The 25,200-nt window shown below is 41.0% G+C and overlaps 2 protein-coding genes across 6 annotated transcripts; both read left to right on the top strand.

Moving 5' to 3' along the window:
- Window positions 1-7,439: 7,439 nt before the first annotated feature.
- On the top strand, window positions 7,440-10,541 carry LOC103721864 (E3 ubiquitin-protein ligase RMA3-like). 3 transcript variants are annotated; one of them, XM_039115172.1, is made up of 2 exons: window positions 7,440-7,610; window positions 9,463-10,541. In XM_039115172.1, the coding sequence occupies exon 2, from the start codon at window positions 9,487-9,489 to the stop codon at window positions 10,249-10,251; it is 765 nt and encodes a 254-aa protein (XP_038971100.1). In that variant the 5' UTR covers window positions 7,440-7,610; window positions 9,463-9,486; the 3' UTR covers window positions 10,252-10,541. The 3 variants fall into 3 exon arrangements, with proteins under 3 accessions (XP_038971100.1, XP_008810454.1, XP_026666126.1); XM_008812232.4 differs by having other exon boundaries at window positions 7,445-7,610; window positions 9,445-10,541; XM_026810325.2 differs by lacking the exon at window positions 7,440-7,610 and adding an exon at window positions 9,160-9,287 and having other exon boundaries at window positions 9,445-10,541.
- Window positions 10,542-16,377: 5,836 nt separating this feature from the next.
- LOC103721863 (choline transporter protein 1-like) lies at window positions 16,378-25,068 on the top strand. 3 transcript variants are annotated; one of them, XM_039115171.1, is made up of 12 exons: window positions 16,538-16,638; window positions 16,832-16,941; window positions 17,044-17,098; window positions 17,742-18,100; window positions 18,720-18,865; window positions 19,282-19,465; window positions 20,565-20,638; window positions 20,714-20,827; window positions 21,156-21,512; window positions 22,257-22,514; window positions 23,241-23,468; window positions 24,674-25,068. In XM_039115171.1, the coding sequence occupies exons 4-12, from the start codon at window positions 17,908-17,910 to the stop codon at window positions 24,863-24,865; spliced, it is 1,746 nt and encodes a 581-aa protein (XP_038971099.1). In that variant the 5' UTR covers window positions 16,538-16,638; window positions 16,832-16,941; window positions 17,044-17,098; window positions 17,742-17,907; the 3' UTR covers window positions 24,866-25,068. The 3 variants fall into 3 exon arrangements, with proteins under 3 accessions (XP_008810449.2, XP_038971099.1, XP_008810450.2); XM_008812228.4 differs by having other exon boundaries at window positions 17,044-17,288; XM_008812227.4 differs by lacking the exons at window positions 16,832-16,941; window positions 17,044-17,098 and having other exon boundaries at window positions 16,378-16,638.
- Window positions 25,069-25,200: the final 132 nt, after the last annotated feature.

Genomic DNA, 25,200 nt, shown 5'->3' with positions numbered 1-25,200 from the left:
CGGGAGGTATCTTGCTCCTGTGGAGGCGTGGGGTGGCGACCTTTGATGTCTTCCATAACTGCTCTCAACAGGTAGTTATGGTCGTATCGGCACCTGATGCTCCTCCGTGGGTTTTGTGTGGGGTGTATGCGAGCACGAATCACAGGGTCAGGAGAGTCCTCTGGCAGGAGATTGCCAGTCTCATTGCCCAGGGTGTCCTGACAGTTGTAGTTGGTGACTTCAATTGCATCCTGAGTTCGGGTGACAAAAGGGGAGGGGCAGCCTTCACGGATAGAGTGGACAGGAGGGAGTTCCGTGACTTTGTGTCACGCACGGGCCTGGTGGACTTAGGTTACTCAGGACCTCAGTTTACTTGGTGCAATAATCAGCTTGGCAGTGCTAGGGTTTGGGAGCGTCTGGACAGGGCCTTTGCGTCCCCAGACTGGTTTCTTCTCTTTCCTACCTGCAGGGTCACTCACTTACCTCGGATCGCCTCGGACCACTGCCCCTTGCTGATTTCTACATCGCTGGGACCCAGGCATCACAGCCCCTTCCGCTTTGAGAAGGTCTGGCTATCGTACCCCCAGTCCTGGGATATTGTACGTGATGCATGGCGCCTCCCGGTGCGTGGAGACGCTATGCACCGGGTGTCGCGTAAACTAGAGTTGGCCAAGAGGCGTCTCCGGCGATGGAACCGCGAGGTTGTGGGCGATATCTTCCGGAGAGTGGAGGGGGTTGAGGCCGCGATCTCCGAGTTGCAGTCGAGAGAAGATTTGGAAGGCATGCTTTCGACGAGCGATATGGGTGACCTTCGGGGGTTTCTAGCAACTCACCACTCCCTCCTACGACAGCACGAGATCCTCTGGCGTCAGAAATCTCGTGTCCAGTGGGTGCGTGAGGGTGACCGCAATACTAGTTTCTTCCACCGGACTACGATTATTCGGAGGCAGCGGAGCACGATTCACTCGTTGCGAGATAGGTCGGGATATCGGGTGGAAGGCGAGCCCTCCATTCGTCAGATCTTGTTGGATTTCTTCCGCACCAGATGGACGGAGGAGGAGGAGTCCGACGATAGCGACCCCATCCCTCCGCGGATGGATGTGAGGATCGAGGATGATGAGAACACAGCCCTGGTCCGACCGGTGTCGGCACAGGAGGTACAGGAGGCAGTCTGGGCTTTGGCTCCAGACAAGGCTCCGGGACCAGATGGGTTTCCCCCGTTCTTCTTTCGACGATATTGGGGTATTATTCAGACAGCAGTGGTTGAGGCCATTCAGTGCTTCTTCTCCCAGGCAGTGATGCCAGGGGATTGGAAGGCTACCTTCATCACGCTCATTCCGAAGCGTCAGGAGGCGACCGAGCCCTGCCACTTCAGACCCATTAGCTTGTGCACTACCTTGTACAAGGTAGTGGCCAGAATTATGGTTCGGAGGATGAAGCCCCTTCTGCCTGGTATCATTAGTCAGGAGCAGGGGGCGTTTATAGCTGGCAGAAACATCTCCCATAATGTTCTGCTGGCTCAGGAGATGATGTGGGACCTTCAGCGAGCATCGAAGCGACATAGCCTGATGGCTATTAAACTGGATATGGAAAGAGCTTATGACAGGATCAGATGGAGATTTCTTCAGCAGACACTGGAGGCGTACGGATTCCACAGGCAGTGGATCGACTGGGTGCTGGGGTGTGTCAGGGGGCCAAAATTTTCGATTTTGGTCAATGGCACACCTTCTCCTTTCTTTGAGTCTACTATGGGGCTGCGTCAGGGATGCCCCTTATCTCCTTACTTGTTTATTCTTTGTGCTGACATTTTGTCTCGTGATTTGCAGAGGGTGTGTGCCCGTAGGGAGCTGGAGGCCTATGTTCCCGCCCCGGGGGCTAGTCCTCTTTTCCACTTACTCTTCGCTGACGATTGTCTTCTTTTAGCCAGGGCGCGGGTTTCTGATGCACGGGTCCTTCGTAGGGTGGTAGCAGATTACTGTATGGCGTCGGGCCAGAGAGTCAACTTCCAAAAGTCAGCTGTCCGCTTCAGCCCGAGTACGGAGAGCAGGGTCAGACAGGAGATTCGTGGGATTTTGCAGATTCCCGAGCAGGAGGAGACATTGACCTACCTGGGAGTTCCCATCACAGGCCGCAGATTACGAGTGGCAGAGTGTTCCAGCCTGGTGCAGCGGGTGGAGAGCAGGTTGGAGGGATGGAGAGCGGTTTCCCTATCTATGATGGGGAGACTGACCTTGATCAGATCAGTGTTGGGGTCTATGCCAGTTTATCTCATGGCCAACACTGTGGTTCCGAAGACGACCTTACTGAGGATTGAGCGACTGCTGCGGTGCTTCCTGTGGGGGTCACATGGCGGAGGCCGCGGGGTGCATCTGGTAGCCTGGGAGCATGTATGCCGGTCCACCAGCGAGGGCGGTCTCGGGGTGCAGTCCCTGCTGGAGCGTCGCGAGGCCTTCATTGCTCGGCATGCAGCTCGGTTTCTGCTAGAGCCACACGGGCTGTGGAGTCAGGTGATGGCTGCCAGATATGGACATGACGGCTCAGAGGTGGCATGGAGTGGGCGGCGAGTTTCCTTCATGTGGCGTGAGATTGGGAGGTATGTGCCGACGGTGTCGGCAAATACCAGGTGGATAGTTGGCGATGGGCGGAGTATTAATGTGACTGCGGACCCATGGGTGGACACTGTCCCACTGAGGTGCTGGCCGACCATGGTTGATGCTACGGCGACGGAGGGACTGCGGGTTTCTGATCTTCTGGCCCCAGGAGAGTCAGCATGGGATGATGCCAGGTTAGGTCAGCTGTTTGGGGGACATCTAGCTGAGAGGATCCGGTCTCTTCCGGTGCCAGGCTATGGGGGGCCTGATGTTAGGGTTTGGGGCACCTCTTGCCGATCCAGGGTCCGATTGGGAGACCTCGCCGGTGTTATCCAGCAGGAGCATGAGCCAGGGCCGGACTACACTTGGATCTGGAGGTCAGGGCTCCACCCGAGGGCTGCACTCTTCCTATGGAAGGTGGCGTGGGACCGTCTCCCGACGAGAGCAGCGCTGAGTAGGCGAGGATGTGAGATCCCTGCGGAGTGCGGGACATGCAGTGTGGAGGAGTCGGTCGACCACGTGCTTTTCCAGTGTACGTGGGCGAGGTCGGCATGGCAGTGGGCAGGGTTCCCGCAGGAGGTCTGGCATGGGAGGCCTCAGTTTTTACAGACGATGCAGCAGTGGTTGGTCCGCTCTCGGACATGTCAGGAGGCTATTCGAGCGACTTGCACAGCACATCAGATCTGGCTGGCAAGAAACGCTCGCACCCTCGGTGAGCGCAGGGTTTCACCGAGGTTCGTGGTGGAGCTAGTGCGCGTACAGGCATTGGAGATCAGATCCTCTTCAGATGGACCTTTGATAGCTCGGGACACCTGGGGTTCTCTTTCTGCTTCGGCAGCTTCCCAGATGGTGTTCTTCACCTGGGAACCCCCACCCCCGAGTTTCCTCAAGGTCAACTTTGATGGATCGGTTTTGGATGGAGGCGCGCGAGGTGGTGCGGGCTTTGTGATACGGGACCCGCATTCCAGAGTCGTGGCAGCAGGGGGCTGTCAGCTGTTCGGCATATCGGTCCCCGGGGCAGAGTTACGAGCTGCCTGGGCCGGTCTTCGATATGCGAGGCAGGCTTTGCAGGCTGGCTTGATTGTGTTGGAGGGCGACTCAGCCACAGTCATCAGTTGGATTCAGAAGGGGCTGAGGGGTGAGGGCTCAGACCACCCCTTGGTTCGAGACATAGGGATGATGTGTGGGGTTGGGGTGGCCATTCAGGCCAAGCATGTATTTCGAGAAGCCAATGGGGCAGCCGACTGGGTGGCTGCCTTCGCGGCTCATCACTCAGGATACACCCTGTGGGTGGGGGAGGGGGAGCTGCCTCTGGCTCTCCGTGAGTTAGTATTTTTTGACTTTATTGGGTGTATTCGTACGCGTCTTGTATGAAAACCCGTTTTTAGCAAAAAAAAAAAAGAGTTCATCACAAAGTGTGTGTGTAGAGAGAGAGAGAGAGAGAGAGAGATTCGACTATACTTGAGTGGATCTCTATTCAGATTTGGTCAGATCTATATTAGATGACGGGGGTTTCATATTGATGGTCCAAGTTATTGGATATAATCTATTATGTTTAAACTGCTTGCATTACTAAAAATTATATGATTTGGAGTTCTTCTAGCTTATGCATCAGACTGTCTAATTTTTTGACCACTTGATGCATTGGCCAGAGATCTCCTAATTATATAATATTTTATATGTAAGAGTTTTAGGGGGCCTTTGGTGATCTAGAGGGGATCGCCTTGGTTATATAAACTTATTGGTGATTTTCATTCTGGGATAATCTAATCCATGGTGATCTAAGATTATTGTATGTTATGGTCTAGTGATTAAAGATCCTTGGACATCCACATTTAACTTGTTTGGTGTACCATGAGATCCAAAATTATTGGCGATATAATACTAAAAATACCTATAATATTTGCTAAGAAGATTTTTTTATGTATTCTCAATTCTCATGAATTAAGAATATAAGAAAATAGATAGATTCTTATACCAACCCTATTATTTTATCACAATCTCTACTTTTAGCAACCGCGGCTCTAGAAAATTTGATCTATGTTCTGGTTCTGGATATGATGTATCTCAAATATAATGAAGTGCAAATAACATCTTTTTTGACCCTAATATTAGATATTGTAGCACTATACTAATAGACAAAAAAGAAAACTAAGCCCAATCTACATGGGGTAGGAATGGACAGATCAAAGATATTCTAATGGACGTCAAGTTTGAACAAATTGAATCATATGCATCAACCACTTGCAACATATGCTTATTATTCTATTATTTCTTCCTGCATATAAATTTGGAACTACCACAACAATTAACTTCAACATCCATGTTGCAATTTTTTTGCTTTTGCCAATTGTTCGACCTATAGGAGAACCCATTATTTAGGAACATGGCTCGTCGTTCTTAATACACTTATGATTTTTAGCAAATTATATGATAATAATTATCGCGCGCAATAGTTGATAAAATATTAGGGAAAAAAAAATGAATCTAACGCAAAAACTGCATGTGCTTCATATTCTTAGTGACGCTTAATGATGCTCGGTGAAAAAAAGCTATCTTTTGAGAGATGTCAAATTTTAATACGCTTGTAAGAAAGTCCTCACCACCGGTCGCCCAATCCACATGCTCAAGGAGAAGCCTCTTGTCGTGATGTGTGAGGTACACGTATTACAAATTGATATTTTAGCATTTTCTAGAGATTTCATCTCTTTTTAGAAGATTCTTATTTTTTCATCTTGGCACCTAAAAAAGGAATGCATCGCTCTAAGTGCCATAAAAAGCGTGTTGCGTGGATGGATAATCGATTCCTTGAGAGATCCATCGACTCCTTTTCAGATTACGAGTTTCCACTTGTCGAATTGCAGCTGAACCAGACTCGGAGACACGTCATGAGCTTATCTTATTTGGGGGTGCCAAGTTGGTTAAACAAAGAGAAAAACAGAATGAAATTGGAATCCCATCTTAAACGCGAATAATAAAAAAAACCACCCAACAATTTTGACTGATGACTCCGCCGACAGACAATTCTTGCAGGGAGACCGAAAAAAAAAACAATGATATGTTTCATATGCACATCTTTTACTTGGTCTCGTAACTACCTGTTAAATAACATTTCTTGATTGATTCTTTGCAACTTCGACCGGAAGCTTCATTGTTGTTTCTCTCCATCCCTCTTGATGGAGAGAGAAGTACTTAATGCCTATACAAACTAAGCACGTCGTCTTGACATCGGGTCCTACACCAATACCATTTTATTATTATATCAATATATTTGGCGTGGAAGCCAACTCAATTGATATATTTTCATACCGCCTACTGGTACGAAATCGGAACATACATTCTATGCCATTCAATTTAGCATAGTATGACGTACTTTTGTACAAATAATATATTAGAGTTTAAAGCTCAAAAATAGTGGCCAATATCATGTCAACACTAAATTGAACAAGATTTGTGTGCACATATACACAGTACCTAATGTAGGTGATGGCCAAGGGTGATATGTTAGGTCTCCGGATAATAATCAAGCATATAAGAATCATTCATGGAGTTTTTACATTCCCTAGTTGAAGATGGTCATGGGACAAAATATGGAATCCTGGATTTTTCAAATTATATTTTTATATAACTACATAGTAGGTATCTTCATCACCACACATTCTGTGGACGCTCATTGCTAAATTTTGGTACAAGTCTAGCAGCAAGGTAATTATAAATTTTTTCCCACATAGGTTAAGGGCAAGATCTAAAAAGTTCAGCATTTAATGATGGTCCTCACATCTTAAATGCAACGTTCTGCGATTGTTGCCAACTCAAACGTTCTACGGAATCCTCATCCGGGAACCAAGGGCAAATATCTAGAAGAGCTGTTTCTAGAAGAGCAAATATCTTAAATGAAACGTTCTGCGATTAGTTTCCTTCTTTGGTGGAAAATATCTAGAAGAGCTGTTTCTAGAAGAGCTGTTCCTGGAAAAGAAAACTGGACCTAACCCACGGCTTTTCCGTTATACTGTTTTCCAAATTCTCGAACCCCGCAGTCCGAGGCGTTTCCACGATATAATAATAACTTATTTCTCCGGGCAAGCATGCAGTTTTTTTTTTTTTTTTTTTTTTGTCAATAAGGTAGGTAACACCACACCATACTCAAGCTTATCCCTGCGGGCCACGGCAAGTGGCTATGTTATTTTTCAAATCAAGCATAAGAAGGCTAATAGAGCTATAGATTAGAAGAATTTTTTTTTGGCAAGTTCATCATATAATACGTGTATGAATATATCCAATAAAATCAGAAAATACAAATTCACAGGATATCCGAGGCAACTCTCCTTCTTCTAACTACAAGATATATACCGTGTAGGCAGCCATCTAGTTCAATGCCTCGTTGGTCTCTCTAAATACATGCTTGGTCTGAAAAATCATTCCATCCTTCATCATCATCTGTATGTTCTGAAGCAAAAAGTGATCCGTGCTCATATTTCTCAGATCTTCCTGAATCCAACCGATCACAGTAGCTTTATTATCTAAAATATTCTAAAATTTTTTATTTTTTATTTTTAGGCGTCCGATTTGCTACAGGCGTATGTCATTTGTTTATATATATATATATATATATATATATATATATATATATATATATATATATATATATATATAAGTAGTTTCATCTGCTTGGGATTTTTGGTTTTTACTTTTTAATGCCACCCGGATCCGCGTGGACTTCTGTAAAAAAAGATAGAAGTCATAAATAATACTCAGTTTCCCGCGGTCAAAGTAAACCGGATGCGCGCACGAGTTGTCGGCACGTTGAATGGGAACCGGACGCCAGCGATGGTTACGATACGGTACGTCTCGTCCACGGCCGATAAATTAAGAGGGGGGCTGCCCATTGCTCGCCTGAATCGCCCTCTATCCGCTGCCGCCACCGTCGCCGGAACTATCCGCCGCCCCTCCTTGCTGACGTCCACAAGAGCTCTGCATTGAGGAATAGATAGGGAGAGAGATAAAGAGAGAGGGGATTAGCCGCTGGTTTCTTCTAAATCGGTATGTTCTTCTGAAGCTTCCGTTTCCTTTTCTTGTTGGGGGGGTTTCGCTGTTGTTTTTGGTTTCTTTCAGCTTTGATGATTGATCTTTGTGAGCAAACTCCTTGCGATTGAGGGGAAAGTTTAGATTTTGATTACTTTTGTTAGTGTTGAATGGTCCGTTGGGTCGATCGCCAGAAAAAAGAAGAGTTTTGATTTAGATGAAGGAGCACAAGGAGAAGGAAATGATGGAACTTGAGTTTTTTTTTTTTTTTTTAATTTTTCCGGTGGTGAAGCGGTTTGAGCTTTAATTAATTCCTAAGAAACACGTTGCTCATCTTCGCGTTCGGTTTGATGGGATTCGTTCCCTTTTCCATTTCTCGTCCAAGAAATTCCAAATTTCGTTGGATCTAGGGGTTTTGATAACAGCAATCGAGATTAGCCGGCGAGGGGCGGAAGAGAACATAAAAGATAGAAATTTCTATTAAAGTGTTAATCCTCCCCGCCCCAAACAAAAAAAAAAAGGTTTTGATTATTTTCTTGCTCTTTTCTCGGTCACTTGATCTCTAGAAACCGTGGGTCACTAATGTCTTCTTTCTCTTTTCACCTAAACTTTTGCCGCCATGTCTTTTTTTTTGGGGGGGGGGGGGGGACTTTTTCTTTTTGATGGAAAAAAAAGGACTGTTCTTTATCTGTTTTCCCTTTTCTTTTTCCATCCCCTGGTAGAGTTTATTTCTCCGGATAGTCGGTCAAGAACTTAGCAACTACTACTACTCGCAACATCCCCGAAATCGTGGTGTTTCATCTTTCTACAATTGTCTGATTCTATTTTTTTTTTCCTCTCATATATGGAGTCTATATCACTTATGCTAATGCTAATCTCTGCTTCTTGTTTGATGAAAGTAATACCATCCTTCCAATTAGAGTTAAACTAGCAGCTGTATTTGAAACCTTTTATGTGCACTCTTTTTTTTTACTGAAAAAGCATATCTGATTGTAGTCAATATTTTGAATTGTTAAGCTCTAGGATTAGTTGTCTGCCTGACAAAAACTCTAAAATCTCCAACAGCACTACATCAAAACAAAAATATAAGTATAAGAATAAAGTCTGTAGCAGAAATTTTTTTTCTCGGCAGAAAGATGCCCATATCTCTATCTCAAAGAAACAAACATGTTGTTTTTTGAAGCATTAAAGAAGTGAGGTAAGTTCCCTATGGTATTGTCTTCTGTTGTAAACAAAGGAACCATACAGAGAGCACATCAGAGTGATAATAGGAGCCACTTTATCCTCACCTTTCCATTATCTCATACAAAACAGATAAATTTGCTCACTCCACCTTTGGATAAACTCTGCATGAGCTTCCAAATCTTTCATTTTCATGGCTGTGTCTTTGATGGTTTGTTGGAGGGCAAACTGATCATCCAACGTTCATGCCTGAAATATCTATATTCCATTCAGATTTATACGCAATTTGGGAGAACAGGACAAGTGAGATCTTATCTATATTACATCAGCTTTTATGGTGTCCCCGTCAGGCAAGAAACAAGACTTTCTTCTTTATGCTAAACCCTTAGTTCGGCAAAGTCTAGCTCCATTCGTGGCAACTCTTTTACCTCAAACAGTCCATCAGCTAGACAGCCTCATCTCCTGAACTTATGCCTTAGAAATTCTGCCAGCCTTTGCGGTCCCCGTTTGAAGGTTAGCTTAGTGTCATGGGCATCTTATAGGCGTGCCGATCTTTGGCACTATTTATATCGCCCTCTTTGAAGAATAGAACTCTGTTAACCCACTCTACTAGTAGAACTCTTCCAGCATTTCGAAGACTAAAGTTTCCCTGCTACATTTTGTTTGACAGACTGCTCCCAATTGCCAGATACTGGAGAGTGCTCGAGAGCTCATGGAGGCAGAAGGGACTATGCAAGGGTATATTAAGGAATCTCAGGTTGAGAAAGAACCATCGAAGAAGTGCAGGGTGGATGCTCCTTTGCCTTCTGCGAATAGCTGCTTCGACTGCAACATCTGCCTGGATTTTGTGTCGGAACCCGTTGTCACCCTCTGCGGCCACCTCTTCTGCTGGCCCTGCATCTACAAGTGGTTGCATGTCCAGACTACTTCCCCTCAGCAGTGTCCCGTCTGCAAGGCCCCTCTCTCGGAGGACACTCTTGTCCCGCTCTATGGCCGTGGTCTCGGTAACAAGAAGGAATCTGATCGGAGCCTCGAGATCCCCCACCGACCTTCCATTTACCGAGACCATGCTCTGATTTCTTCGGTTATCGAACACCAGTCCTCCTCTCGTGCTCATGAGGAGGAACACTTTGATATCCATCCACCGATGCCGCAGCCACAACTTCCCCATCACCATCACGACCGACAATACTATCCTTACAGTTTTGGTTTCATGTCAGCACCTTCGTCGCTGCTGGCAGCGCCCGTGTTCCATTCTACTGCAGGTGGTGTGCTTGGGGAGTTAGCTGTTGCAGTCTTTCCCTCAGTGTTCCGGAATCAGGAGGCCGGATTGTATTATAGGAGCCGCCAGTATGATTTAACAGCAAGTATGAACAGCCCAAGGTGGAGGAGGCAGCAGATGCAGGTGGAGAGCTCGCTGCACCAGCTATGGCTCTTCCTCTTCTGCTGTGCAGTTCTATGCCTGTTATTGTTCTGAAGGACTACAAGTTCCATACTTTCTTATATAACACCTTTGCCATAGACACGTACATAACTGCCATAGGAATCAAATGCAATTACCTTCTATCGCCACTTGTTCTTAGCTCTATTTAGATAAGTACAGGCATTTGTAAACAGAGGGAGAGAATTTCTGGAGAAGATTATAAATTAGCCAGAATTTCCAGAGTGACTTCATGGCCTGTTCAAAAGACAAGTTGTATCCTAAGCCAGAATATGTAAATATACGAAATATTGATGCAAAGGGTTTCGCTCACTTCCAGTCTGCCATTGCCTTTTTCTTTATGTGTGGGGATTTTTGTTGTCAACGTTGGATTTACTATTGGAAATTGGTTTAGGATTTGATGGGGAATATACTAGCCTCATTTGCTCTAGTGTTTCACCTTGAAACTTTGACTGCTATGTACCTAAAAAAAAAACTTTTTTGACTGTTCGCTGCATGTGGCAACAAAGTCTCCGTCAGATGCGGACATGCCTGTTGGTACTGACCTGATGATAAGACTCCTTAATTCGAATGTCAACGTATTGAAAGGACCGTAGAAAAGTAAGTTAAACTGATCTGAAGTTTTTTTTTCTTTCTTTGTGTGTTGTTGTTGTTGTTGTTGTTGGAGAAAAATCTAAACTTTTTTTGGTCTTCCTACAAGTGTGGACATGTTAGTTTATTTGGTTCTACCAGCCATAGGCAAGGATTTCTTGGAGAGACCATTGGAAGTGTGGAGTTGACAGGGTAGGATCCAGGGAAAATCATGGGTGAGCAAAGAGGAACTTCTATGTCATGTCATTGCACTTCTTTGATCCTTTTAGAATAACATTCAGTACAAGATCTTGTGATAGCATTTTGCAGTCTCCTATGAAACCATTTTGTGGGTTTTCTGCTTCTAATTCTTAGGTCTTTGGTAGATTACAGGGGCAGGCTTACCGGATGGAATTCTGAAGGCCTCAGAATCATGTTTGAGAAAATATATCACCATGAAAAAAAATTTAACAGCAGATCCAGTCTGTACAAGTTAAATGGTATGCGAGATCGGACTGGCTATGTGATATAGAACCCAGGCAGGGACTCTATACTTTCTCCACCTGGTACAACACCAATTATTCATATTAATCTCCCATTTAGTTTGATTAGGTGCCCTACTGAGTTGTTGCACTCACTTCAATCCGGTCCATGCTTGCTCCTCAAAGTTTTAAATGGCGTTTGGTTGCAAAATAGATCTTGAAAGGGATATTTCTTTTGCCATTAGAAGGATATATCTATTCATGATAAGAGCAAAAATAAATATAGGAGATAGGAGCATTTAATGTGTATTGGATTTCATGATAGTTTGGATTTTATCAAATTGCTCTCTCTTTTTTTTTTTTCCAGTGCTGAGATATTGAATAGGGAGAAAATAGTAATTAGAAGAGGATAAGCTTCCTCTCTTCCACGATAAAGTTCCACTAAAATGATAGAATAGAGTTATAACTAAGGCTGCAAATGGGTCGGGTTGACTCGTGCCCCAACCTGACCCGATCCGTTTTGAAGGATCTGTGGAGCCGGGTCAGGTTCTAAAATTGGACATGTTCCATTATACAGGTCAGTCTAGGTTTACCGAATTTAGACCCAACCCGACCCGACCCGACCTTTTGAAAATTGGATAATTTTGGGATTTTAATCCTACGACCCAATTCGATCCGAATTTGTAAAATTATTTGGGCCCACGGGGGTGCAAACAAGTTCTGAAGCCATAGATGGGTTGACCCGACCCGAATCCAAATCAGATCCGAATTTTGCGGATTGGGTCTGAATTATACATGGACCCGACTTGACCCGAATGACCCGTTGGGTCAAAGATTGTAGCAATGGACTCAACCCGATCCGATTTTCTATTGGGTCGAGTCTGGGTCTAAAATTAGAATCCAAACAAGGAATCGGATCGGGTCACTCGTGATCCGACCCGACCCATTTGTACCTCTAGTAATAACTTACTGGCTCACCTATACTCCCACATAGCATAAGACTATTCTCCCTTTCATTGGGGCATTTAGTAGGATATTCCCCCACTTTGAAGAAAATCCATACTTATTCTCCACGTGGTTAGTGTACAAGTATTGCATACCATATTAGAACACTTTGCCGAACATTAAAGGGTACAATATCATTTTACTCAAGGATAATGTAATATATCCTATTTACAAAAAAAAAAGAGAAGAGAGTTTGTTGTAGGGATTATAATGAGCAGCTAGGAGTGAGTACACCATCGTGCTAGGGCATTACTAGTTGCTCCATACAATATTAAGATTCTTCATATAGAATTATAAGATAGATCAGTACATGATTAAGATTATCCATTTCTCATAGTCATTGGACAGTTTTATTGCATTTCTTATGTCCCTAAGTCCAAGAATATGTTTGATAAAATTGTGGATGGCAATATTGTTGCCAACCATCATCCAATGTTTTTTAGGACAAGGATGACGCTAATAAGAAATGCTTTCACGACAATAAATCATCCATGAGAAGGCCTTATACAAAGTTTGATGGGATCGGAATTCATATGGACTCGTGGCCTCGTCTAGGCCGCAAAAAGATGGCACTAAAATGGCTTAAAAGCTTTATGTTCTGCTGTTCTTTGATTTTTTGGATGTATCCATACTAAAACTGTATGAATCATCCATTTAGCGCAAAAAAAAAAGAAAAAAAAAGAGTTTGTTGTAAGGATTATAATGAGCAGCTAGGAGTGAGTACACCATCGTGCTCGGGCATTACTAGTTGCTTCGTACAATATTAAGATTATTCATATAGAATTATAAGATAGGTCAGTACATGATTAAAATTATCCATTTCTCATAGTCATTGGACAGTCTTATTGCATTTCTTATGTCCCTAAGTCTAAGAATATGTTTGATAAAATTGTGGATGCCAGTATTGCTGCCAACCATCATCCAATGTTTTTTAAGACAAGGATGACACTAGCTTTCACGATGATAAATCATCCACGAGAAGGCCTAATATAAAGTTTGATGGGACCGGAATCCATATGGACGCGTGGCCTCGTCTAGGCCACAAAAAGATGGCACTAAAATGGCTTAAAAGCTTTGTGACCTGCTGTTCTTTGACTTTTTTGGATATATCCATAGGAAAACTCTATAAATCATACATTTAGCGGAAAAAAAAAAAACTTAAAAGCTAAGAAACTCAAATATCGTATTACTCTCAAAAGGGGGTTTTCGGCAACATTACAGTGACAGAAGCTTGAACCAGTCTCGGCACGCCAAATGCCGGCAATAGTTGAAACTTAATATGAGACCCCTTAACTAGTATCGGCAATCGGAGTGACGGAACTATTTCAATATTTATAAAAGTATATCAGGCAAAACGCCCTGATTCAAACTTTAACCAGGGCTCGGCACCCGGCAGGCCTCATGATGGGGACCAGTTAAAACATCACGTCAAGCTTTTCTCATGTAACCCCCTATCTAATGCAAAATTTACAAGTAAGTGTCCATTGCGTAGTTCGAACTGGTTACGGGATTTCAAATCGCGGCCCGATTTCAATAGTCTAAAACTATCGAATCCGGCAGGCCGCATGCCGGGAGCAGTTAAAACTGAACATGAAGACTTTTTAAACTACAGCCATTATTTTGTACAATATTTACGGGAAGTCTTAAGCATGAAGTTTGAGCTAATCCCAGCCTCCTGTTCAGCTAGTTATTTGTAAGCGAGAGAAATTTAGATCACCACGACACTCAATCCAGTGTGGGAAGTCACACATAGATGATATGTGGTTTTAGCTAATTCCATCAAAACAAACTTGTTTTCAGCATGTCTAATGATTGTAAGTTATGTAGGTTGCTGATATTTAATGGATAGCAGTAATCCGTAGTTTATATATCAAGGATATGTTTGTGACTAGAGATCAAATTGTCACATATCTTAGTTGAATTAATAAGCAAAGTTTTGTTTTCATTTGTGGTACTCTTGCAGGTAACAAGTACCCATAAATGATACATTTCTCAAAATAAAACAAAAATGGTTGCAGGTCTCACGCCTAGTCAGCATCTAGCCAGCTTTATCAGAAAATTTATTTTACAGAATTTTTTTTTTGGTAGATCAGTCATCAGCTGCTTATACCAATTTTACATGAGTATAACCAGTTGAATCACTAGAAACTAAACTATGGCAAAAGAATATAAGCATGCCCAGTCCGCAACTCAAGTTGCAAAACTAGGCTGACTGTACTAAAAAAATTATATAAAGATTCTTAGATAAACCATTATTATTTATGGGTTTCATGAGTGAAAAATTACGTATAATTTTACCAAAATAATTATTAAAAAGTATTTGAATAAACTATTAATATTCTACAGGTCCAAAGGAAGAGGACTGCACACCTTAAATATTAGGGGAAATTTCTACTAAGTCTTTTTACTCATTATTTAAATGTTCTTAAGCTACAAGTGAAAAAAAAGAGGAAAAAAACTGTTGGTGGATCCCTGAGTGCATTCAAATGATCATCATAGCCTTTAGCTAATGTTTCACAATTCAAGCATGTTATTTTGATCAAGGAATGATTTATGTCGATGGTACACTTAATTTCCAATGAAGCAAGATGCAATTTGTGGCAAATCTTGATTCATACATGACACTGGATGATTCGTATGCAAGCACACCACAACCTTTTGAATTGCTCCCTGTGTTGGTTGGGTAATTAAGTTGGTCAGCATGTGCCTAAGAAGAGAGCTGTTGTATATGAATATTACATGCCTGCTACATGCAAGCCCCTAATTTTTATGTTTCATTTTGAATTGAGATGATTTCGATCAGTAACATGCGTAAATTTTTGACAGTCACACGCTAACAATCGAGGCAACACACTCGTCTGTCAGGTTAAGAGTTCAAATCTATTCAAAATTTTTAATCATAAGCATTCTAATTAGCCTCAGAGTCTGTGCTACATTGTCCTCTAATCCACATAAGTTATGGGCCGAGTCCGCTCTGATATCATGTGTTATAATACGAAACCTCATTCAAAATGGCTAGGCAAAAGAAATTTTTGAATTCTTTAGTTCCATACAAGTAGTCAAGATCTTTCCAGCGAATAACCATTGTGGGACTAAACACATGTCCGTATGAATCCTTATAATATATCAATCACAACCATTGCCCGCAATTAACAATCGTCGTTGGCCTTAAATCCAAGTTTGGTGAGTTGATTCCACGTTAGATTCACATAGGCCATGTTGGTTCATCATGTCATTGCATGGCTATTACTTTCAAGGTAAGACCTTATCCACTCGCATGGGACCTCCTAATAAAAATATAAACAGAAAATCATCATCATTTGCTTTTTTTTGTACCACATTCTTTGATTAAGGGTGAATACTTAGCAAATGTGGTGTAGTAGTAGGCACTTCTAGGCCCCTTCCCGGCTACTGGATCACTCTAGTGCTTCGAGTACTACGGACCCTCTGCCATCCCTTCTGTAGAGAATGAAGAGGGGCCAAAGCCCCGCTTTGGGCGAAGGGACGCGAGAATCACCGCTTTTTGGAAATCTGCCTTTTTCTATAGCCCTGTGCTTTGAAACTAATTTGATCAATAATAAAACAATAACAAACACTAACCACCGATATATATGATAGCTAATGACAATTCCTTGGAGGCAACTTACCAAGGCAAAGGCAAAAGCTCAGCTCAGGGGCCAACAAACATTTGAATCGACTCTTTTCTAATCAAAATTGAAGGAGCTGGACCCGCTTTGACAGGTCCAACTTCCTCAAGGAGCTGGCCAGGCTAGGATTGAGCAACTCCACCGATTTCTGTCCCTAGAGAAAGTGAAACAAGACAAGATAACGGATTCTTGAAAGCCATCTGGCAAAAGATACGATAACTTTTTTGAAAAAAAGATTTATTTGGTCATACCAAAACCCGGGTCTTTATGGCGTCCCAAGAAGCCATGCCTTTTTATGACCCTATACTCTCCGCACAACATCACTAAGAACTTCCCCAGAACAAGACAAACGTCAAGAAGTACACCTAGAAACAAATTCCACCGTCTTTTCCAAAATAAAAATGTTCTTCAGGAACACCGGACCGAAGTCGCTTTCCCTTCAGCCCGCCGCTCCCCGCTCCCGACTGCTCTCTCTCTCTCTCTCGTGCTCTGGAGGAAGAAAGATTGGCGAGGAGGGGGCCGCTTGGGGCGATCATAGGGAGGTAACCGACGGAGGGGGGCGGCGTCGGCGGCGGAGGAAGCGAGGGCGAGATGGGAGATGGGATCATAAGGCACAACCGGAAGTGCAGGGATTTGGTGTTCCTCGTCATCTTCATCGCCTTCTGGGTGGCCATGATCGTCAACTCCAGCTTCGGATTCAACCAAGGAAACCCAGTTCGGTAGTAATCTCTTTGCCTTCCCCTCCCCCCTTTCCCTTTTTAAGACCCAAACCCACCAAAAAGGAATGTTTTTTTAATAAAAAAAGGCGACTTTTTTGAACGTCCATTTTGGTTCCTCCGATGGGCCTTCCTTAATTTGCTTTGATGAGTGTTTTTCGGTTTCATTATATGGTGGAATTGCTGATTTCGGAAGCTCGGATGTTTCCTTTCTGGGAATGGAGACTTGTGTACGAACTCGGTCCTGCATTCTTTGAAAGAATTTTCTAAGTTGAGGTGAAGATGGCCTAAGATGGGAGGAAAAGGGTTTGTATCTCTGATTGAGTGTCTTCTTACTTTGGTTGTCGTGTTAGATGACTTGTCTTCAAGATTATGTTAGAAAGACTGAAACTTGTGAGTATTTTGCAGCGGCATTGCCGGATTTATCTGGGAGGTCTTGGAGTAACGCCAATTGTTTCGTTAGGTAACGAGTAAACCTGAGTGCTAGAAAATGCGAACTTTTGGAATTTATCTAATCCGTTCGGAGATCCAAATATGGCACAAGCTGCATCACGTTGATCAATCTCACCATTTTTTTATGGAGACTATGTTTGATGGCTGCCGTAGCCTTCTTGGTTGAGACTTGTTCTTGATATTTGACCCCATTTTCAAGGGTAAAGGCTTGGGTCATTGTGCTGATGCATTCTATTAGTGTTGATAAGAAGTAGTTTCGTTTCCTCTTCTCAAATTTAGGGTTTATTTCGACTATTTAAAAAAATTTCTGCAGCACTCGAGAAAATTCAGGATTAATCTGCAAGATTTATTTTTTACGGTTTATGCCCTAGAGTTATTCCTTTTTATTTCCCTTTGCACCTTTCAAATGATCAACTAATAGGTCAGATACACCCATTTGCAGATAGAAGATAATTTTCTTTTCCTCCTCATTTTTGAGTCTACATCTTTATCACTAATCGAGAAATGTACAAACAAAATAAATTTCTGGTTTAATTTGTGTACATGATTTTTTTTTTTTTAAATCTTGTTGTTTGTTTTAGTCAGTATGTCTTTCTGGGAGTTGCTTTTTGTTGATGATTGACTGATTAATCAAAGGAAAACATCTCGTGCAGGCTCACCTATGGACTGGACTACAAAGGAAATGTTTGTGGCAACAAACATGCTAACCCGGATTTACGTGAACTGGAGGTTAGGTACTGGTTGAATCCTAACCAGGTCTATCAAAGTGGTTTGAAGAGTAGCCATTTCAGTCTGGCTGATGCTAAGAGTATCTGCTTGATGGAATGTCCCATTCCTTCGGAAGATGGCCTCAACTTCATCTGTGATTATCCAGAGGGTGACATTCGCCTCTCAGTGGATGATTGGATTGACAGGGACTATGATTATTTTGAGTTTCTTACACCAGAGATGAGGAATAGCTCCCTTCAACTCCAAGGTCCATGTTACCCTATAATATTTCCAAGTGTAAATGGTAAGTATGGTAGATCTGTAACCTATAGCAGTTATAACTTGCTTTGTGAATTGTAATGATTCTCTATTCTGAAAAGGTAAGACTTGGAACGGATCAAAATATAGAAATGCATTGGTCAGAGTTACTTGCTGTTAATTCTTCTCAGTAAAAAAAATTACTGCTGTCAACTAAACTGGCTTATTGCTGTCAGCTAAACTGGCCAGTTCTTTTGGTTTCATGAGTTTTTAATGCAAGGACATGTTTCTTGGTAAAGAATCCAAGAAAACAGATAGACAATTTTGCAGTCGTTTATCGCAAGTGAAGGGATAATTCAAGACTGTGTCTGAACTTATGCTTTCTAGAAATAATGATTTTAAATTATCTGCATGGTTTTCTTCCATTTCTGCATCCAACATCAGATATCCCCTTTTTTTTTGTGAAAAGGAAGTATTGGTTGCCTTATGTTCTTAAGTAATGCAACATGAGTGAAATGAAGGATCATTTATTTTTCTTTCCACTTATATGTGCCAACTGAACATGCATGAAGTCCCACCTTCAACACATCCATTTCAAATTTTGATTTTCATCTCAGTTTTCTGTGGAATATTTAATTATTTTTTTGTTCTTTTTATATTTTTAGTTTATTGGAGCTGCCAGTTCATAGCACGTCCATCCAACATTTCTTTGAGGCATTGGCAGCAGATGGGTGGAGTTACCATTGAGGAGAACATATTAATAGATAAAACTATTCACAGGGCCATCAATTCTCCATCTGCTGTCTTAAAGGTCGGTTACTCTTTTAGAAAGTCATAACCAAAACATATATTGTTGATGACTACATTTTTTTGCTTTTGGTTTTGCTCTTTATCTATCAGTATAAATAAATAATTTGATTTAGTGCCCTTTGCTAGCTCAGTTTTAATTGAAATTATTTGAGATAAACATAAATAGCTTTACAGCCTTTTTTTTTTTTTCTTATTTAAAGAAAAATGCTTATGGACTATTGTCAAAAGTTCTATCTCAAATCTCCAAACTGATTTTTGCAAAGTGCCTATTAGACATTTTATGGTGCCTCTCCATGCCTTTTCAAGGTGAAACTCAAATGACATTTCTGGACATATAAGTTGCATTTATTTGCATTCACTTTGAACCTCAATATTTGATTGAAAAACTTCACTCATGCTCTATTGCGTGATCTGCAGAGATATGTGGCGGATATTGGAAAGGCATGGCCTGTGTTGATCGTTTGTGGGGGAATCCTGCCACTATTTTTATCTGTGATTTGGCTATTAATGATTCGCCACTTTGTTGCTGGAATGACATGGATAACAGTGATTCTCTTCAATGCCCTTATAATATCTGTTACAATGTTTTACTACACAAAAGGTCTGATATGCTGTGCCTTATATGTTTTTTTCCTTTTATTTTTTTCTTTACAGACAAATTGGCTTTTTCCATCTGGTATATATCTTTTGATGTGAATGTCTTTAATACTCTAATAAATAATAGTTGGGTCCCATAATTTATCTTGAAAAATCAGAAATACATCTATTCATCTATTCAGTATTGGTACACAGTTTTTGCATTCTGTGAAAAGTCACAGAACATTCTTTGTATAATTCAAGTACACAGCGCTCTCATAATAATCTAACAATTATCAATATAGAATACCTTGTCAGAAGAGTAACTTGGAGAATAAAATTAAAGCTGTTTGAAAACTCGACATTTAATAGGGCTGTTCTATAAAGTTTCCTTGGGCCCCAAACATGTAGGCTGGGGGCTTGACTTTGCCTAGGTTTCTTATAAGCTGAGGAAATCATTGGCAGGGAAGAGCCAAGAAAATGCCATTCAATCATCCTATGTTATCCTATCCTTTTGTTGGACTTATTTTGTAAAGAAACACCAAATTAAAGAATGTCTTTCCCATGATCACTGATTGCTGCAAATTCATCTTATACACTCAATTTTACCTTCATCTCTGTTGTGGTGCAAAATAGAAGCGTCCATCACACTAAGGGCTTGTTTAGATTTTCCTACTGGATTGAGCTGAAAAATCTTATAGTGTCCTTTTCGGTGTTTGGAACATGATTCGAGTTTAACACCATCTAAAGTTGGAACCTAGATCATGTTTGGCATAGTTTAACAATTGATTTTTTAGTTAGTTGAACTATTCTTTTTGGTTAACCCATTGATCGTTCAGGTTAGTCTTGACCAGCATGCTTTTTAACATGCATTTTCTGTTTCCAAGACTAGTAAATATTAGCATGCTAAGATACCTGAGAACAAATGATCGATGAAGAAGATACATCCCAGGTCTTAGTGAAAACTTAGTTGTTTTTATTTATTACCCTTAGGTGATTAGGTCTTTTGGCCTCAACTATGAAAATTTCATTTTGAATGAGAGTTTCTTGTTTGTGTATTTATTTTAAGAGATGCATGTTGTATGACTTATCACTGCTTCTTATCAACCACTTCATGTTTTTAGCTGGATGGATTGGACATGATGCCATCTCAGTTGTCATTGATGAAAGTGATCCATATGTCAACATAAGTGGGAGGGTAAGTTTGTACCAGTAAGCATAATTGTTAAGGAAAACTTGCTCTCCTCTGGCTTACCACCTGATTTTATTCCAGGAAATAAATCACATTCGTGCTGTAGCTGTTCTTATGACGGTTGTAATGATCATCACATTTCTTTCTTCAATAGCCATTGTCCGCCGTATTCTTATAGCAACATCTGTTCTGAAGGTAAGCATAGTGTATAAACTACCTGTCAACTGTAATATCACTTAACACAGGTGCCCATATACGTAGGGCCTTTCTACGCTTCCTTTATTTAACACAGATGCATCGAGCTGAAAACATGCGTGCACTTTGGAAATGGAATATTGTTCTAAATTTATAAATTAAGACTTTTGCTTGCTCTTTCGAGCTGGCAATACCAAGTCGACTTGATAATTTCTTAAAAACAGTGGATTGAAAAAAATGATATTGTTAGTATCTTCTTAATGCATCTGTAGAAAAGGTCTAGTCGGATCACTTAAATCAATGTCTAACCTCTGTAATCTGTATGCAGGTTGCTGCAAAGGTCATAGGCGAAGTTCAGGCTCTTATTGTTTTTCCAATTTTGCCATATTCTATCCTTGCAATCTTCTATATGTTTTGGTTTTCTGCTGCACTCCATCTTTTCAGCTCTGGTGAGATCATCAGAAATGATTGCAATGCCAATTGCTGTTCATATGACCTTAAGTCCAACAGGGTGAATTGTGATAGTTGTTGTGGCTACAGCATCCATTACACCCCCCATATTGGAATCTCCATCCTTTTTCACCTATTTGGGTGTTACTGGGCAACTCAGTTCATCATTGCATGCTCGTCAACTGTTATTGCTGGATCAGTTGCCTCTTATTACTGGGCTCGTGGTGAAATTTCGGTAAGTAAAATTATGTACCTGAAAGCTGTATGGGGCTCATGTACATGCTTGTAAAGTTAGAAAATTAGGAGGCCTAAAATAAACTCACTTTGGGTATATTTTGCCAAAAATATGGTAATGTTTCTTGGAGGTTTCTCCAGAGGGAAAGCCTTACATAGTATCGAGCGACTTTCTTAATTGCTCCAATCATTATCTGATCATTTAGTCAATTTAGCTTCTTTTTTTTTTGAACTTTTTTATAAGAGTACTTCGTTGATATCTGAGAATGAAGTCAATTCACATATGGGCTTTTTAATGCTTGGTAAACCTTTTGATTCGTTTATATGGACACGGAATTCAAGGATTTCTTTGTTTTTCTTGAAATTGTAGATGTACTTTATTTACTGAAGTAACTGAATTCCAGGTGGGTTATAGCAAGAAATCTTATTCTTCATTTTACGTTATCTACTTATAAAGATAGCTACACAATTTACGTTGTATAAGTCAATGCCTATGTGGGTAGCCAAAATTCTTTCTTCCACTTTTATGTGTGTGCAGGGCGTATAGTATATGTTGAAATAATATGATTTATTTTATTTCTTAACATTGGCAATACTATGAGGCAGAAAGGTGAAAACATGGAAAAGAAATGTAGGGCTGTGCATTGTGTAAACCTATCTTAAATGTTTCTTTTAGACTTTTAAAGAGGAACTTCTCTTCCTTTCCTTTTTGACTTAGTGGCTGATGTTGCATTGCTTAAAGCAGGAGATTCCATTTCTCCCTGTATTTTCTTCTATGAAGCGCCTTCTATGTTACAGTCTCGGATCTGTGGCTCTTGGTTCACTGGTTGTATCCATTGTTGAATGGTTTCGGTTTATACTTGAGTCACTCCGCCGCAGGTTAAAACTTGCAGATACTGCTCCTGTAAGCTGTATGGGAAAAATGATGTCCTCTTCTTCACAGTGCTGCCTAGGGTGCATTGATTGGACCATCAATTCTGTGAATCGGAATGCATATATTATGGTAAGGTTCTGATTAAATCTGTAATTTACATCTGGCGCACGGGAAAATTTTGTCATCTTTTTCAAAATAAAGTCTGAATTTTTTTCCTGTTTTTATGGTTTCCTTTTATAGTTATATGTAACTTTGATACACTACGGTTTATCTTGGTGAGACTTTAAATGTAAGCATCAATACATTTATAGATTTGGATTATATTTGATTTTCCTTTGCATTTTTAAGTATCAATGGGCTTTTCAGGCACATGGTTAACACTGCATTTTAGCATTTGAACCTCTTGTTTAGAAGAAATGGCAAGCTTTAGTTATACTATGTTGATGAAAAAAAGAACAGGTAATTTAGTTTAGACAAGAAAACTTGGAGGCAGTGATGTCTCCATGTCTGAAAATCTCAACAAACTCTTCAGCATTTTACAATATTGAAGAAAGTCTGAGTTTGAGTATTACTCGGTAGTGTTTATTATGTTGTCTTAATGTGCCTCATAACAGAGTAGCTGGAGAATTGTAAAATCCTGAATAGTAAATCTTTCGAGGCTTTGAAACTTCTTAGTTAATTCTTATTATTGATATCAATGCCATATTGGTGAATCCCCTGCGATGTGGAACTTTTGAGTATAATGAAGACAATCGATACCAAGATTTCTTTTTTAATGAGTTCCAGAATTTGTGTTTTCTCACTTTCCTTTGAATTGCATGCATTACAACTGACAATTTTGCTTATTTCAAACAGATTGCCATTACTGGCAAAGGGTTCTGCAAAGCATCTGCAATTGCTACAGGTCTAATTATGAATAATATATTGCGCATAGGAAAAGTGAATGTCATTGGAGATGTTATTCTCTTTCTTGGGAAGTTGTGTGTCAGTCTCTTCTGTGCACTGTTTGCATTCCTCATGTTGGACACTCACAAATATAAATCTGCCCACAACAGGATTTCATCCCCTTTGTTCCCTGTTCTGGTAAGGCTCCTGAATCCAGTTTGTAGCAATTAACTTTTCCTTCATCCGTTTGTCTGAACTTTAAAAAAATTACTGCTGCTTCTTTTAAAGCTACCTTTTTATAGTAGAAATTGACTTAAGACTTTTATCTTGATCTTTGACCGGGAAAGATGAGCCATGAGTGAGCTTACAAATTCTGGAGAATCATGAAGCAGCAAAGGAAAAAAGATAGCAAGTAGGGGTGCTGTTTTAGATGGGATGGTAGTCCACTGATCAGTGAGTTCAGTAAGTTAATGCCTTAAAACTAGGCTAGAATAAAATATTTCACTTGAAAAGTTAGTAGAGGTCGTTGAGGGTTTCTTTGACTCTGTGACGGTAAGATCATTATTTAAGGAATAGATAGGTGGACATGAAATTGAGTGAAAATTTTGGAAGCAAGTTTGATGAATGGGGAACTAACATATGTAACAGATTGATCTTCATCATTAACTTGGATGTCCTCTTGGAAACTGCATGCGTTAATTAACAGTACCTCATATGCGAGTCAGAAAAAAATGGAGGGAGAAGTCATTCGAGCAAACTAGTGAATCTAAAAAGCTGTTTTTGCAAGCATAGTTTGCTATTCAATAAATATGCATGATACACAACTTAGTGGAGAAATCCCCATCAAACTTGTATGCTGAAACTAATCAGATATTTTAACTATATATTATCTATAAGATAATTGTCAGGTCGTATGACACAAAAGTAGCAGGCTTAAAATCAGTTTGGCAAGGATGAAACTCCTTTTGTAGCAAAAATAAGGATGAGGTAGATGGGAATTTTTCAGAAATTGAAAATCAAGGGAACTAGAGAAACTTGTAACTGACGCCTCTTGTCATGGTGGATTCAAGACCTAGTCCTTCAAAACATTTAAGTTTAATAGTGAAGTAAAAAGGAGGAAGGCATTAAAGTGGACAAGACACTAGTGGAGTCTGTCATAGATGACTTGAACTTAAGCAGCAAAGACAGGCAAATCAACTACACTTATCTCATGATCATTTGTGTTGTTTATCTATGGGTTGACTTTCAGATGGCTTCAGCACTTTCTGCAATAACTTCAGCAACCAAACATCACATGGACTGAATTGTGCTGAATTTATTAGAATTTGCAATAAACATGCTCTCTCTGACATGTTCTGCCATCCAGGAAGACCTAAATTAAATGTGCATGCATTCTGCTGTAGGTATGCTGGGCCCTTGGTTATATAGTCGCAGCCCTCTTCTTTGCAGTTGTGGAGATGTCGATCGACACAATCATCCTCTCCTTCTGCCAAGATGCAGAAGAGCATCAAGGGACTGCACAATGCGCACCTCCCCTTCTCATGGAGACGCTCGATGGCGAAGGAGAAACGCAGAGACTAACCCAAGGATCTTGAGCACATGTGTGTTTTTCTTGTTATGTTGTTCAGATCAGCAATCCAAAAGGGAAAGCTTCATCCCTTTACCCGGCGTCTTCCGCTCATTTTTCTTTTTTGCTGTTTGTTGCGGAAGTTCACCTTCCTATACTAAATTACATCCTTGTCAATTAATTTCATGAGTTATAACCATTGATCCAGAAGTAAGGATGATCTTTCTACAATTTGCTCAGTTTTCAGCTTTTGCATCTTCGTTTCCCTCTAGCTGTGGTAACAGCCTTTCGCTCCTAGGTACTCTTTTTACAGTGTATGAAGGTTATTTTGGGCTCAGCATAAAGTTCCGGATTGCTAGAATG

The sequence above is a fragment of the Phoenix dactylifera genome, chromosome 17 (assembly GCF_009389715.1).
Source record: "Phoenix dactylifera cultivar Barhee BC4 chromosome 17, palm_55x_up_171113_PBpolish2nd_filt_p, whole genome shotgun sequence".
Taxonomy (NCBI): domain Eukaryota; kingdom Viridiplantae; phylum Streptophyta; class Magnoliopsida; order Arecales; family Arecaceae; genus Phoenix; species Phoenix dactylifera.
The sequence above is the reverse complement of the archived record's forward strand: the minus strand, read 5'-3'. Positions and strand labels throughout refer to the sequence as shown.

Excerpts from the sequence above, each read along its gene's own strand:
- LOC103721864 (XM_039115172.1), top strand. The coding sequence starts at position 9,487 with ATGGAGGCAGAAGGGACTATGCAAGGGTATATTAAGGAATCTCAGGTT.
- LOC103721863 (XM_008812227.4), top strand. The coding sequence starts at position 16,511 with ATGGGAGATGGGATCATAAGGCACAACCGGAAGTGCAGGGATTTGGTG. Across the intron at positions 21,513-22,256 it reads GGGCTCGTGGTGAAATTTCG|GAGATTCCATTTCTCCCTGT; the intron begins GTAAGTAAAATT and ends TGCTTAAAGCAG. Across the intron at positions 22,515-23,240 it reads ATCGGAATGCATATATTATG|ATTGCCATTACTGGCAAAGG; the intron begins GTAAGGTTCTGA and ends TATTTCAAACAG.